Source organism: Rhea pennata, chromosome Z (assembly GCF_028389875.1).
Source record: "Rhea pennata isolate bPtePen1 chromosome Z, bPtePen1.pri, whole genome shotgun sequence".
In the NCBI taxonomy this organism is placed as follows: Eukaryota; Metazoa; Chordata; class Aves; order Rheiformes; family Rheidae; genus Rhea; species Rhea pennata.
The window spans coordinates 48324259-48339134 of NC_084702.1; the positions used below are offsets into that span (position 1 = coordinate 48324259).

Consider the following 14876-nt stretch of genomic DNA (forward strand, 5'->3'; position numbering starts at 1 on the left):
AAAAAAAAAGCTGTATATGTTTTTAAATTTGACCTAAAACAGTAGGCTTTGAGACTAGGTTAATTAAGGATATAAGAGGTCAAATATTTGTGGTTTAGTTTTGTGGCAGAACTCTAGTTGTGTAACTGAAATGGAACATATGTTTCTTTGTTAATAAAGATGTTTCACATCTTGTCAAGGACCATTTTTTTGGTCATCACGTGCCTGAAACTCTTCAGCTATTTCCTTTCAGATTGAATTAATTAGACTCACAGGAACTAAATTGACATTTTGGAAGGCGTGTTTCTATTATTTAATATATGGTGGTTTTGCTAGGGGGAAAGATGTTCATTCTCTGTCCAGATGTGGCACTACTTCTGCTGTGCTCTTCAGCATGATCTATGGACTATTCTACCTCCCAAGTTAGCCCAGGAGATTCTTACAGAAGTACTGGAGAAATCTTTGGCTCTACTGTCTTCCAGATATTCTCAAGCCTCTCCCAGTTACAAGAGAACTCCACAAATCAGGTAATGGTTGCATATTCAATGCACACTTTTTATGGATAAAATGAGTGGTCTCAGTTTTCTGTCGTACACTGCTTTAGTTCAAATTTAAATATTCATGAACACAGCAGATAGAGTAGACAGAATTTATATATTTTCAGGAGAATTTGAATTCAATCTACTTGGTATATTTAAGTATATTTGGCAGCCATATACTAGCCAGACAGTGAATGAAGAACTCTTTTGTGGAATTGTCCAGATTTGACAGCAAAAGAATTGGAAGTCACACATTCATTCATGAAGAAAACTCCATCTATTCCAATAGAATTTGGATTTTCATATGACAAACACCTTTTTCAAGTCATCTTTCAAGTTAGAGGTTCAAGGAGCTCCTAAGTCACATCAAAACTTTACCAAAATGAAGCCAGAGCTCAGGAGAAGGGAACAAGAAGAGGATATCCCTTCTCCCTGTCATTTTAGGAAAACTGAAGTTGAGTGCATCCCTGTGTTGGCCTTCCTATATTTGCCAGGGAAGGAGCCCCTCTTAAGAAATATTAAAGCAGATGTCTCCAGGTGAAAGCTTGTCCTCTGTCCTTTCTCTTTCTATGCAGCATCTTGTATGACTGAAGAAATTCATGCATGCATCCTGTTTGTTTAATATAATTATTTAGTAAATGAGTATGATCCTTGTCTTAGACTTTGAAAGTAGCATAGTCCGTGGTGGCTATGGGAGTGAGAAACTTGAGAGCCTGTCCTCTATAGGAGATTGAATATATCCAGAAGAGAAGTACTATATGATTAATGAGCTAAGAGTTGCATGGTGCCTTCATGAGTTTTATATCAGAGAGGAAGACAATGATATAGAGGGGTTAAGTAATTTGTCCAAGTTCACAGTCTTGGAATAGGTGAGAATAAAACCCAGAGTTTTCTTCTTGGTGTCAAAGTACCTGTTTATATTCTTTAATCCTACCCTAATTCTCAGTGTTTAGGTCCTTCTATACCTTTAGGTACAAATAAGATTGTTTCCTGAGCAGTGTTTCTGCATGCTGATGTACTAAATCCTATCTGATTACAGAATGCTATAGTTACTTTTTACTGACATGAAAGATTCTTTCTTGGAAATTTTCTGAAAATTCCTCTAAAATATGAAGAATATGCACAGATACAATATTTCTTAAATGTAGCATTGGTCAATGCTGTATGATTCTGCTTCAAAATATTGAACAAGAAAGAATATTTTTACTATCTTCTTGTAGATAATTTCTTGTTGTTGTTGTTTGATATAGTAATTGTTGAATTTGTTACTAAGTGAGCTGAGTTATCTAGTCATGCACAGCTCAAAGAATGAAAAAACATTTTGAAATTATTATTCAATATTTTCATCACAAAGGGTTACTTTTTATAATACTGTACTTTTAATATTTCTTTTCTCTAAGGTTTCCTTTCTCTCTGGTTCTTGAACTGTTAGAGATGGTTATTATTGGATTAAAAGTCTCTCTGTATGCATTTAGCTAGGTTTTCCAAAATAAGCTCCTTAAAAATGCAGATGGTGACATAGGCTCTTTGAAAGCTAGGCACTTAGGTGCTTTTTTTTTTTTTAAGTCCAAATTCGTGCCTGTTGTATCTCTTAAACTAGATATTTTGTTAGCTCTGTCTCCTACCTCTTGTGTGTATGTCAGCATACTCTTGTGAGATTCTGTTGTTGTTTGTTGATTTGATACTGTTCAGGCCAATGGCCCATGAGCCAATATCAAGAGGTTATCTGACTACTGACCCAGTAATCATATCCTCTGATCATGTTATCTTCCTTAGCAGTTACTTGAATACCCGTAAAATTTTGCAGACTGAAGAATTAGTTCACTTGTCATTACTTTTTTCCTACAGTAGGACCTGAAAGTAGTATGTACACTGTAATTATGTTTTATCATAAAGAAAACTAAATTTAGTTTGGTTTAGTTGCAGTTTGGAAGGTTGTTACTGTCTAGTGGCATTGTGCTTTTGAAGAGGAATTACCATATTTAATAAGTCTTCTGCTGACTAGTTTCAGCACTGTGGGGGAGCTGCACTTTCTCTTTATAATGGGTTCAGAATTCATGCAGTACCCACTCATGGAAGATGAAATTCAAAGTCCATATTATGAGCTATGTATTTAATGTTGTCAGAATAAAGTTCTAATTAACTAAAATTTACCACTATCCTAATGTCATAAGTAATATAATTTTCACTCTTTATTTCCTGCAGATTTGATATTGCAGCAATTCTGATGTCCACTGAAAATATGCTCTGGTCAGTTTGCAGTTCAGTACAGGAATTTCTGAATCCATCTAAAGATCTCATGATCTATAAAATACATAGCCATTGCAATACCCTGCTCTCTGTGCTAGCTATTTTAACTTCACCACTGAAGAATTTGTATGAGTGAGTATGAATCGAACTTTGTTTGGGATAAAATTTGTTTTGAGCTTGCAGGAGTAGGTCTGCAAGAGGAATAACTGTTTTGAAATACAAATGCAGTGCATGATGTGGATGCATTTTTATAACTTTTTAGTTTTTCTTGATTTGGGTCTTGAGCTTATCTTCATAATCTTACCTGAAGCCCAGTTAGGGGATTTCCTCTGTAACAATAACAGTAGAGTTTCATTAATAATTACTGCCCCAGGCTTACAACTTGCTTAGACAACTTGCTTGTTTGCTTAGAACACATTTTATTAGGTATATGTTCTTATCTGATGTAAAAAATGTTTACATACTATGGTATCAAAACCTTCCATAAAGTGTTCTAGGACTTACTACTACAGATTTATCAACCAGCAGCTTTAAAGTAGTTTAGAATGCTCTGCTGATGTCCCATAACTTTAAAATACTGGAATTTAAAAGATAACTTACTGAAGTGATTATCAGGTTACATGTCTGATAGGAAACTGATCTGCCTCAGTAAATCTTAAACATTTTTAGAGTAGAAGAGTATAGAATACCCAATTTTATAAAGGTATGTCTTCAGAAGTCACAACTGCATGCGAAAAAGGAATGTTACTTGCGCTGAAGTGTGACTCTTGCCATTGTCTTGGTGCTAAATATTTAGCTCTAAGTTTTTTCTGTAAGAGACAATACAGATCAAGATCATAAATTAAAAAAAAAATCAAAAAGCCAAATCTAGTTAGTCGGGCCTTTATTTGATTATTCTAAATAAAAATATATTAAATAACCTTACTTGTACAAAAAGGAGGATGGAGTCCTCTTGTATTTAAGCTTCTTTAACTAGAATATTTTTATTATATATAGGCTTGTTTTAATGTTAAAAGGTTCTGAAGAACATATTAAAGTGGATTTTAACTGGATGCCTTGTCTTGTGTGACTCAAGCTCAATACAAGGTTGAAAACCATAATAATTAAGGAGGTGACTCATGAATAGATTAGGTAGCCCTGCTGTAGCAAAAGTAATGGAGGCAGCAGTGTGATACCACCATGTTATGATATCTGTAACAGCTTTTGCTATTCAGTTTTATCATGTCACCTTTCACTTATGAAAACCCATGGAATGATAGCCTAAAATTCATATGTAGCATGATCTGTTCCTCTTAGCCATTCTACCTTCTCCACTAATCCATGTTGTTTACAGATTTTCATATACCTAGAGTGATAAAAATATGTGCTCTAACTTGAAAATTCAGTGAGTTCCAGCCCAAAGTGCCAGTGAAGAGTGAGACAACGTATTTTTTTTTTTGATTTTATATAAAATGTTACAAATTAACTACTTGGTCATATGTATTTCATATTTAGGTATATGAATTTTGGTATAGTAATTTGATATAGAAATAAAAAATTTAGCATGCACAGGATGAAACAGCTCATGTAATTTACTACAGAGCCCTTCACAAATCACAAACAAAGCTGCCAGGTTTTGGTGAAGGTGAAAATAAAAAATGTCATATTTTGTCATATATTTACAGAAGTAATATTAATACTGAAAAGCATTGTTAGAGATTATGCATGTTTCTGTGTAAGTTAGGAGACACTTTTTATGAACTGTGTATTCAGCACTTTTGTTTCCAAAGCCCCCTGAGACTCCAGATCAAAACAATTCTTCTATATTGTGTATTTCATTACAGCAATATTTGTCACATAACCTAACCTGCTAATTATAGTCCAAATTACAAAGAAAAGAAGTGTTTGTCAAAGTAGTTTCTTGAATGACTACATCCAATTGGTAACACTTTCATATGCTGAATTTTATGTTGAATTCCTAGGTTCATTAGTTACTGAGAGATGTGTATAGTTCATCACATGAAGAGTCTAGTCTATCAATAACAAAATTAGAGGTTATGCGTGATTTTTAAGAAATATTAATCCTTCAGCAGTTCTTGTTTATAATCACAGTTGTATAATCAAAATTTCCATCTGTTAGATCAGCTCTATGTCTTCAAAAACTTTGGTAAAATAAACTGTAAATGAAGTAAAGATTTTTCTATTAAATTTATTGCACTATCTTTCCCTGAAGGGGCTAGATTTAAATTAATCTTTAGACTGCTCAAGAAAGTTTTGTGTAATCATAAAAGCTCTGATGATAGAACATTGTTTTCCAGGAGTTTTCTAATACTAGTATTGGCTTGTTTCCAACTTACTAGAGTTGCTGTATTAACTGTTACTTCTATGGAATTAGTTATTTAAAACTCTTTATTATATTCCTCAAATGCAATAAAATAGTAAGGGTTCTGAAAAATTAATAATATACTTATCTTCGAATAAACTGATTTGAGATAAACTTTCTCCTCCTTCCTACTGTTGTGACCAAACCTTGTCCTTTCTATTATCACTTAGTTTTCTTTTCTTATGACAGTTATACTTACATCTGCTCTTAAATTTGCCTTTCAATTCTAGTTATCATTTTTTAATGCTTGTTGTTTTTTTTTTTTTTTTTTTTTTTTTTATGCCTCATCTTCCTCACTCCTTCCGTGGCCTGCCTGACATAACTTTAGCATAAGAGAAATCTTGGTTGGAAAGAGCTACTGGATATCATCTAGTCCCTGCTCAGAGCAGGACAATCACCAATAGTAGATTGTCAGCCATGATTTAGTATAGCTGACTCTTGCAAAAGTTTTTTCCCAATATCCAGTTTGAACCTTTGAAGCTGCTATCTGTGGCTGTTGCCTCTTGCTATATCACATCTGCCACAACTGGGAAAAGTTTGGCTCTCTTGTCCTTGTAATTACCCTTTAAAGAGCTATAGACTGCCATTAGATGACTCTAGGATCTATCAACCTCTTGTCACAGATCATGTGGTACAGGTTTCAAGCCATGGTGATACCTCTCTGCTGAACCCTTTTCAGTTTATTGACAACTCTAGAACTGTCTATATTCAAGTATTCAAGGCAAGGCTTAACCAGTGCAAAGCAGGTGAGGAGAATTACTATCTTTGGTTTGCTTGTCATTTAGCTCCTAATGCATCCCAGTATGTGATTTGTATTTGTAATAGGAATATGCTGTTGCCCCATATTCTGCATGGGGTCCACTGTAAGACCCAGGTTCTTTTCTGCAGGACTGGTACTCAGTCAGTTCCCAGCCTAGGCTGCTGCTATTCTGATGCTGGAGCAAAATTTTGTATTTCATTTCAGTGAACCTCATGAGTTTTTTGTTGGTCCAATCATCTTTTGTTTAAAGGACTAATGTGTTAACTAGACTCCCCTCTTCCCCCAGTTTAATATCATCTGCAAATATACTAAATATGCATTCTGCCTGTCTGCATTTGTCCAAAGCTGTTGAACAACGATGGTCTCCAGAGTGTGCTCCCCAAAACTACCAAGCATCACTCTGTTTTTGCTGTTGGCCCAAATCTCTGAAAAAAAGAAGGCTTTCTTAAGAGTTTCTGGTCATCATACAGTCTTACTGACAACATGTAAGGTAGTAAGTTGGTTCATGTGTCAGGGTTTTCTGTAGTGGATCTAACAGCTCCAATGCTGCTTATGGTTTTTGTAGATGAATCAAACACTGTACGTTATTTTTCTTGCAGAATGTAATTAAGTACAAGCAGGCTGGCAATATGCAGTGCAATAGCCTTGTTTAAGACTTTAGATTAGTCTTTTGTGCTAAGTGGGACATGCCAGTCTTTCTGTTAGTGAAGCTCATAAAAAGATGCAACTGCCTTACTTTATACGATTTTGTGTTATGAATTGGAGTATCTTACTTTCTCAAAGCCAACAGATTACGTCAATGACAAATACTGAGAAAAGAATTCAGAGATTCCAGTTGTCTGTTCTGATTGTCCACTTTGGGTAAAAATAGCTGTCATTTGATTTTAACAGTTCAAAATATTTCCTTTAATTTTGATATGTAAGAGTTGCTTATTAGTCACGTTAATTCCCTACATAGAGCTAAATCCTCCAAACTCTACAGGGAAATACCATTAGGATGCCTGTTGTTGGCATCTCATTATTTCACACCTGCACTGAAGCTTACAAGATCAATTCTCACCTTGTCATACTCTACAGAAGAGTAAAACTACTGTAACCTGGAATCTTGCTGTGGTATTAAATACTTTCACAGATGCTATCCGCTGCTTTGAGACTATAGGCAGCTGCTTTAACATATCCTGTAGTCAAAACAAATTTTCTACTAGCTATTATTATACTTCTGTCAGAACACTAGTTGAATTAAACTGTCTGGCACAGAGGTTTTATTTATTTATTTATTTATTTTTTTTATTTCCTGACAAGAATTAAATAACCAGCAGAGGACACTAAGAACTGCTGGCAGCAAAGACTTTGTTTATCATTAGATGCTTTATTTTTGTAATATTTTCAGTTGTTCTTATATTTAAACAAGCTCTCTTAAAGCTATCACATTATCTACATGTCAGTTTCTAAATTTGCATTGAGATGTTGGTCCGAGTCTCAGAATCCAAGAGTCTGCCTTGTCCTTGTCATTAAGAGACTGCTAAGAAAGCATTCTAGCCCAGAAATCTCTAAACCAGTTCATACACTATTGGTAGACAAGATATGGTCTTTTATTATCAGATTACTACCCAACTCTATCATCTTTCCATTTAGGATGTATAATTTCATAAATGTAAACAATTCTGCTCTCTTACTAGTGTATATTCTTGCAGGGAAGTTGATGCTTTATTAAGAAAATATTTCAGAGAATGAGACGCCATATGATTTCTTCTTGAATCTTCTCAACCTGTTGAAATAACTGTCTTTAAAATAAAATTTCCAGTTTAAATACTCCTTTTTGTCTATATAATCTACATAATCTCACCTTTATTTTTAATATATATATTTTCATAGATTCAGAAAGAGCACAAAATTCACTGTGTTAACTTTTCTGCTCAAAAATTGCTTACTTAGGATCATGTTAAGTTAAATAGTAGAAAATTCTTTTCCTACTAATTTTATTTGATTAATAGAGTGATTCATTTGGAAATTAATCCTATCTTTTGAGAAGTTCAAATTGAAGTTTATATGCTGCTCTTTTTTGTTCAAGAGGGTGTTATTTTTTTTCTTTTGTGGTCTTATAGGCAAATTGACCTTATAGAAATGTAGCTGTACTTGTAAATTGTGTATATATAATTGGGAAAAATAGCTAAAAGGTAATTTTAATTAAATGATGAAACATAAATGCTTAAATGCCATTGAGATAATGTATTCTGTAAAGAAAGAGGAGATTTTCCATTTTAGGTGAGAAAATCTTGAAGGCTGTGTCTATGTCCTAAGTGTATCGATCTACTGTCACTGTTCCCATATCATAGGGGTGGCTTTTTTATGTCACATAAAGATTCTGCTGTCTTGGGAAAACTTGCATATCTCTTCCTGAGGTATTTTCGAATGTCCTTCTATTCTTCTTACTGTAATATAAAGAATATTTAGTCCCAATTGGGCTTTAATGAGTCACTCCGGAAAGGAAGCACATATGCTATTAATGGGTTCTATGAAAATGGGATTAGTTATTTACCTTTATATAGCTTAGAACGTCACAACTGTGGTGCATAAAGAAACAAATATTAAGGGGAGTGAAGTTGTTAGGATGAAAAATTCACAGCAAAATAACTTAAATAACCTTCAGAAGCAATCCTAATTCATTATAGTTAATTGAGAATGGACATAGGGACCATATCCTTCTGCTGGAATTGTACTTGGTGTAAATCAGAGTGAAAAGAAGAGAGGCTAGGGGACATCCATTTTTATCACGTTATTACATCCTTATGATTGCTATAGCATTATGACAAATATTAATACATTTATTATTCTTTATTGTTAAACAACAATTAGATTGATTAAATTATAATAATTTCTTAAGTTGTATATATGAATATATTATAATTAATTGAAACAGTAATTATTTTTAATTATTATTTGTTTGGACCTGATTTTTGCCTCTTGCATCCTTCAGAAAAGAGAGGTACTGGAGAAGTGGCTTTAAACTAGCTTATCTGATTCTTCACCAATCCTTATATTTGACAACTGCAGACATTTCAACTGGTATTCTGTCCCTCACAAGCCAGTAAAAGAGGAAAATCTAGTTCAGATTTTTTTTTTCCAGTTTAATCTAAAGTGTATGTGTCTCTGCATGCCTTTTCCTAAAGACAAACCGTTACCATTTTAAAAGATATTTTACTTTTCTTTATGGTCAAAGTAATGATAATATGATGGCTGGATTATGTACAAAGAAAAAGACAATAGAAATGAGTGTTTGAAGAGTTACTTGCTTATTCAATGCATTGTTGGTCATAGTTTGAAAACTTGCTATATAAGAGCAAATAGGTGAAGAAAACTGCTTTAACTGTCCATTGACAGTGCTAGAAACTAAGCTGCAAAAAAGTGAAAGTAAGATATGAAATTATATTTTTAATACATTTGGTAATACCTTTGCAATTATGTGTACATACATTTAATACTAGTGATCTTAAGGCATTTTCAGTCTTTTATTTAATTCAGAGTTGGTTTTTTTTTTTGTTTTTTTTTTGTTTTTTTTCCCAGGACATTTATGAACAATTCTGGTGAATGTCTTTCTCATGACTTTTTGAAAGAAATCTTTAATCATCCATTACATTGGTTATCTTGCATACCACCATCCTGTTCTTCCTTATTTAAGTGAGTATTTAAAGTGGATTGTAAGAGAAGGACCTGATAATCAATATTGATCAAATACTGTTATGACACTTTGAAAACAGTGTGTCTGAATAAATGTCTAATTAATATTCTGATGAAACAACATAGAATCTTTAGATGAATCTGCAGTGAACTTAATTGTTACACTTTGAGCATCTATAAGAAAGGTCATGTTGAAAGCAGTGCACTATGTATTTTTTGCCAGTATATTCATTGTTTGATATTTGAATTATCTTCAAGGTTTTTTGCTTTAATTAAATACATAGCTCTTAACAATAATGTAGTTCAGCACAGGTGCAACTTTCAAAGAATTATAATTAAAGGGGAGAAAAAGAATGCAAGTCTTTATGATTGCTGATCCAAAAAAAAAGTTTGATGTATAAATAACTCATTGAAAATACGCATCTTGATCATAGCTGGCTTTTTCAGAGATTACTGCATGATTAGAGGCAAAAGCTTAATTTCTCTTTCTGTGTCACTGTATATAATGACAAGTTACATATGAGACATATGCTACCAGCTGTGCTGTCATTCCCTTTCTAATTTTGAACCTGAAGCACTCCCACACCAGTGTCGATCCTCTCCTAACCCTTTCACCTCCTCCTCTTCTCCAAAAGTTATTTCCTGAGAGATTTTCACTTTTTGTTTTCATGAAAAGCTGGGTTTGTGAGTTTTGTTTTTGTGTTTTCTGAAAAAGTATTTGTATATTTAAGAGAAATACATTATCATACGAGTGTGACCTAACTGAAGACCAATGTGCTATGGATTTGTGACCTCTTACATTCATCATCCCTGTCACAATAATATATTGCCTTATGATTTTACCCCTTACTACACAAAACATCCTGTTGCCTTTTCACAGCCCTCACCTCAGCTTCTTGTCAGCAACACTGTTATCTCCTCCCCTAGTGCCACTGATAGCCCCTGAGCAAGAGGCAGTAGATACTGTGACCGAATCGTTTTTTTCTGTGCTGATTGACTAACTGAATTGCCAGAGTGAATAACTCTTGAATTGAGACAACATCCTGTTCCCTGCTAGAGATAGTAATTTAAATTTTTCTAAAGCTTAGAGAATCCTGTGTTTGTGGTATCTTCACCTCTCAATCAAACTTCAATGAAATTTGTCAGTGGTTTTAAAAGGTGGGCATGGGTGGAGAGGAAGGGCAGGAGCGAGGAAGGGCAGAGAGGGAAGGACTGCACAGTCACTTAGAAAGGGCTCTAATCTATCTCTTAGGAAATTTATGCTTCATTAAGGACTCACTGTAGGGAAGATAAGAGTTCTGAGCTTTTTGATCCCCTCATTCAAGGGCAATACTCAAAACTTAAATTAGGCTGTGAATTATGACTTTTGGAAGATAACTTTCCTGACAAGTAGTCTCTACATAGAAGTATGTGAAGGAAACGCTGGTACCAGTTCAGTCACTGGCTGAATACTCTTTTCTGAGGTGGAATTAAGATTTTATGGATGCTATTTAGACAGTTTTGTCTTGAATAAATACCACAAGCTATTCTAGTACTGTTTAGGACTGACATATTTTCCCTGGATGGAAGGAAGATGAGAAAATATACATCTTCCTGACCACCAAAGTGGTGACTTAATTATCAGATTTATATGGGAGAAACATGGGGGCAAAAAAGCACATCCCAGAGGTAATACAGCTAGTTTGCCTGTGCAATGACATTCCATATATATATGCATATTACATATATATATATATATATATATATATAAAGCCATCTGTATTGTCCTGGTGATAATGAGTGAATTACATTAATTAAATATTTAATATCCTCTTTTAACAACGTAACATTTAGCTGCTCAGAAAAATCAGTGAAAACCTGTTTATTAAAGTAGTAATGTAACTTGGCACATATTCTGAGGTGTCACAATTTTGTTCTCAATATTTCACATTCCATTTGTGTTATGGAAGCTTTTCTTTATTTCAAGTATTGCATTTAGAATATTAGAAAGAAAGGTTATTTTTTAGGCATTGCAGAAAATTATTTCATCGGAGGATCCTACTTCTTTCTAGATCATCTTATGCTTTTACTTTCTAACTTCACAAAAATATGATTGTATTCACTGTCCATAACAAAGTTGGAAGCCCGTGCCATTGTAAAGGTCCTAGCTGAGGGTAACTAATTTCTAATTTAATTCTGAAGACCATAGCCCAGTGTAAGTGTAATTTTGTAATTTTACAAGCTCTGTTTAAGCTTGTAAATTTTCCTTGATATTTCAAGAGAAACTTTTGCTAGTCTCTGAAGTGATTTTGGTTACAAATTTATTTTGTAACCTGTTCTACTACATTATTTCTGGTGCCTGGATAAGACTACAGTCTGTTTTATCATTTGACTTAAACATCTCTGCCACTGGTATTTAAAATGAATGAGAGTTAATTTTTATTTGCCTTATAAAATGTTGGATTTGTGATTTTATTTTTTATCTTGGATACAGGTAAATAGTTGCTGACTAAATAATTTATTAGTGAGTATAATATATGTTAATATTTGTTTAATGGTTACTTTGATTCATTCTTTGCTTTATTTGGGGCTTATAATGATACTTTTTGGAAATCAGAGTTCTGCTTTTTTTCTCCTGCTGTACAAAACTGAACATTTATATGTGTGATATTTATATGTACTTCACCTTTTGTCACTTTATATGAGGCTAGTCTTATTTTCACTAGTACTGAGCTACAAGGATGAGAGAACATATGCCTCTCCATATGCACGTTACAAAACTTCTCAGTGCATTTATTGGTGCTAGCTTCATGGCTGTAGGGAATATCTGCTATATTTTATTTTTCCTCTGAGTGAGTCACACCATTGTACATTTCAATTTGCAAGAGGCTTAAAGAGCCAAGAACTGGTGTATATTACAACATGATAAGTTCCCATCTGGTCAATGACAGATGAGTTTTATTTCGACTCAAATATTCTAAAAATGGCATTTATTTCTAAAGGCATTTCAGATATTATCCTTCATAAATCTGATTGACCAAGTTTGTCCCTCTTATATTTTGAAGGCAGTGAATGACCTTATTAGACATAGGAACATGTAGAATTCAAGCAAGAAGATAAACACAATGGAACTGGCTCACGTAATTTACCTAATTAGTGAAATGTTGAATTTACAAATGTTAAAGACAAATGTTGAGTTTCGTCTCTTCCAGATCACTAAATCTATTGATATCAGTACTTGGTACCATTTTGAATTTAAAATTCAATTGCTCACAATTAAGTCCTGACAAACACTGGAGTTTATAGATATTGAACAAATAGACTGTAGATATGAGCATATTATCTTGAACATGTAGACTATAAAATAAAATCTATTAAGAATATAAAGCATTAATATTTGAAGTTTGATTGCACTAAAGATTTTAAATATGTAAATGTTATTTTGACTGCAAGTTCTGTCAAGATTTAAATGTATATGTGTATGTATTTTTCATAAATATTTTTAGAATCTAGTATGTGCTCATACCTGAAAATCTCATTATTGAGACATACTACACTATCAGGAATTACCAAAAAAGATGCATGAGTTTTCCTGGCACTTACGTTGCTTATCCACTCATAGGTGTTTACCTCACTATTACAATGTCAAATGTCAAGGTGTGTAAACTCCTCCTTTACTAACAGACCAGTTATGGTCTTAATTGTGAAATTTTGGCATAAGACAGTGATATAAAGGTGGGAAAGGAAGTTGTGGAAGCTCGGTGTTCTTTGGTTGCCTCAAGGTTGCCCTACAGGACCTGTGGCGTACCATTTTTTGGCAACAGAAACGTGCACGTGAAGGGCTAAACTAGAGGAGTGTGTCAGGTGGCGGTTTCATTTCCAGGTACTGTAGGTTTATATTAGGCATACTACGTATATAGTAACCTTAATGGAATAGCAAGGGTTTGTGCAGCTGATTCTCGGTTGTGTGTGGTGGGTTTTTGTTCTCGTTTTTGCTTCTGCTTTTTCCTGCGTACGTACGAGCAGAGGCAGGTTGTGGCACGCTTGCCACAGTCAAATAGTCCTAGAAATGTGCAACTTAACAGAGAAGTTTCCTTCCGTTAGAATAACCACATGAACCCATTTTAGTTCTGTTCCAATGGCTGCATGTAAATGGCACATAAAGTTTATGTGCAGATGCATATAAATCCTTCTCTAGTCTGACAGGAAAATGTATCTCCTGATGAAGGAGGCTTTAACTGATACTGAGGTGTTGTGTGCGCACTGGCAGATAAACTTTATGCCTGTATAGTTTATGCGCCAGTGCATATGTAGTTTTTATACTGATGCATGTAAAATTTATGTGCATAAAGTTTACATATGCAGTGCATAAACTTTCAATGTTAGCAACTATTGTTGCATAAACTTGTAGCCAAATGAATAAATATAATGGCTAAATATCAAGTGAAATTTAAGAACCCTCAAAATCTTATATAAAATTACTTTATGTGTCAGCTGGTAATGAAGAATTAGGCATTCAAGGAAAAATTTTATCCACAACCCAATTTTGAAACACCCTTACAGAAAATGTTGCAAGAAAAATAAAGTAATAAATACAACATCCATAAAAACATTCCTTTGCAAAATTTCACATCAGCAAAACGTTTAATTTTGGGGGGAAAGTATGTTTTCATGTATCACTTTAGCAAGCTTTAGAACACATCATTAACTTAGAGCATCACTGCTATAACCTTCTATAACAAAATCAGTAGTTGACACTTGAGGGGAAAAATGATGTTTGTATATTCAAACACAAATAACTTTCAGTTTCAGTCAGAGATTTGACTTTATAAATTGCTATTTGTAAACTTTTGTATAAAGAAGTCTGCTTTTCAAGACAAGCTAAAAATCATTTTTCATTGATTCTTTTATTGATTAAGGAGTTACTTGGCTATGGTGCCATTTTTCCATTCCAGCAGGCAAACTCAAATGTAGGGACCTTTAGAAAAGGCTTAAAATTTCCTCTATTCTACAGAAAAAATACTGAATATTTCCCAGAAGTAATACCTGCAGAATGAAAGTCAAATTGCAAGAGATATTCTGGTCCTTTATTTTATTCCCAAAGCAATGCCAGAATTTTTTTCTCCTGAGTGGCAACGGAAGGAAGAGCAATGCAACGCCATTTAAGCGGGGGTATTTCTTTAATTCTTCCCTGCTCCCTCTCAAAGATGCAATATGGAAGTGTTAATAATGTGAGTGAAAGATAACTTGTCGTCATTTGGCCTTGGGGAAAATTGTAGTGGAAAAATCATTCCCTATCATAGGGGGAAATTTCTCCATCTCTCCTTGC

General features: G+C 33.8%; 1 protein-coding gene across 3 annotated transcripts in view; it reads left to right on the forward strand.

The window, feature by feature from the left end:
* Positions 1-14876, forward strand: part of KIAA0825 (KIAA0825 ortholog) — a 250949-nt gene that overhangs the window by 90014 nt on the left and 146059 nt on the right. For all 3 annotated transcript variants that reach the window (XM_062599053.1, XM_062599054.1, XM_062599055.1), the window contains 3 exons: positions 316-506; positions 2724-2900; positions 9455-9568. In XM_062599053.1, coding sequence (XP_062455037.1) covers positions 316-506; positions 2724-2900; positions 9455-9568 — 482 coding nt within the window. The remainder of the gene's footprint in view (positions 1-315; positions 507-2723; positions 2901-9454; positions 9569-14876) is intronic.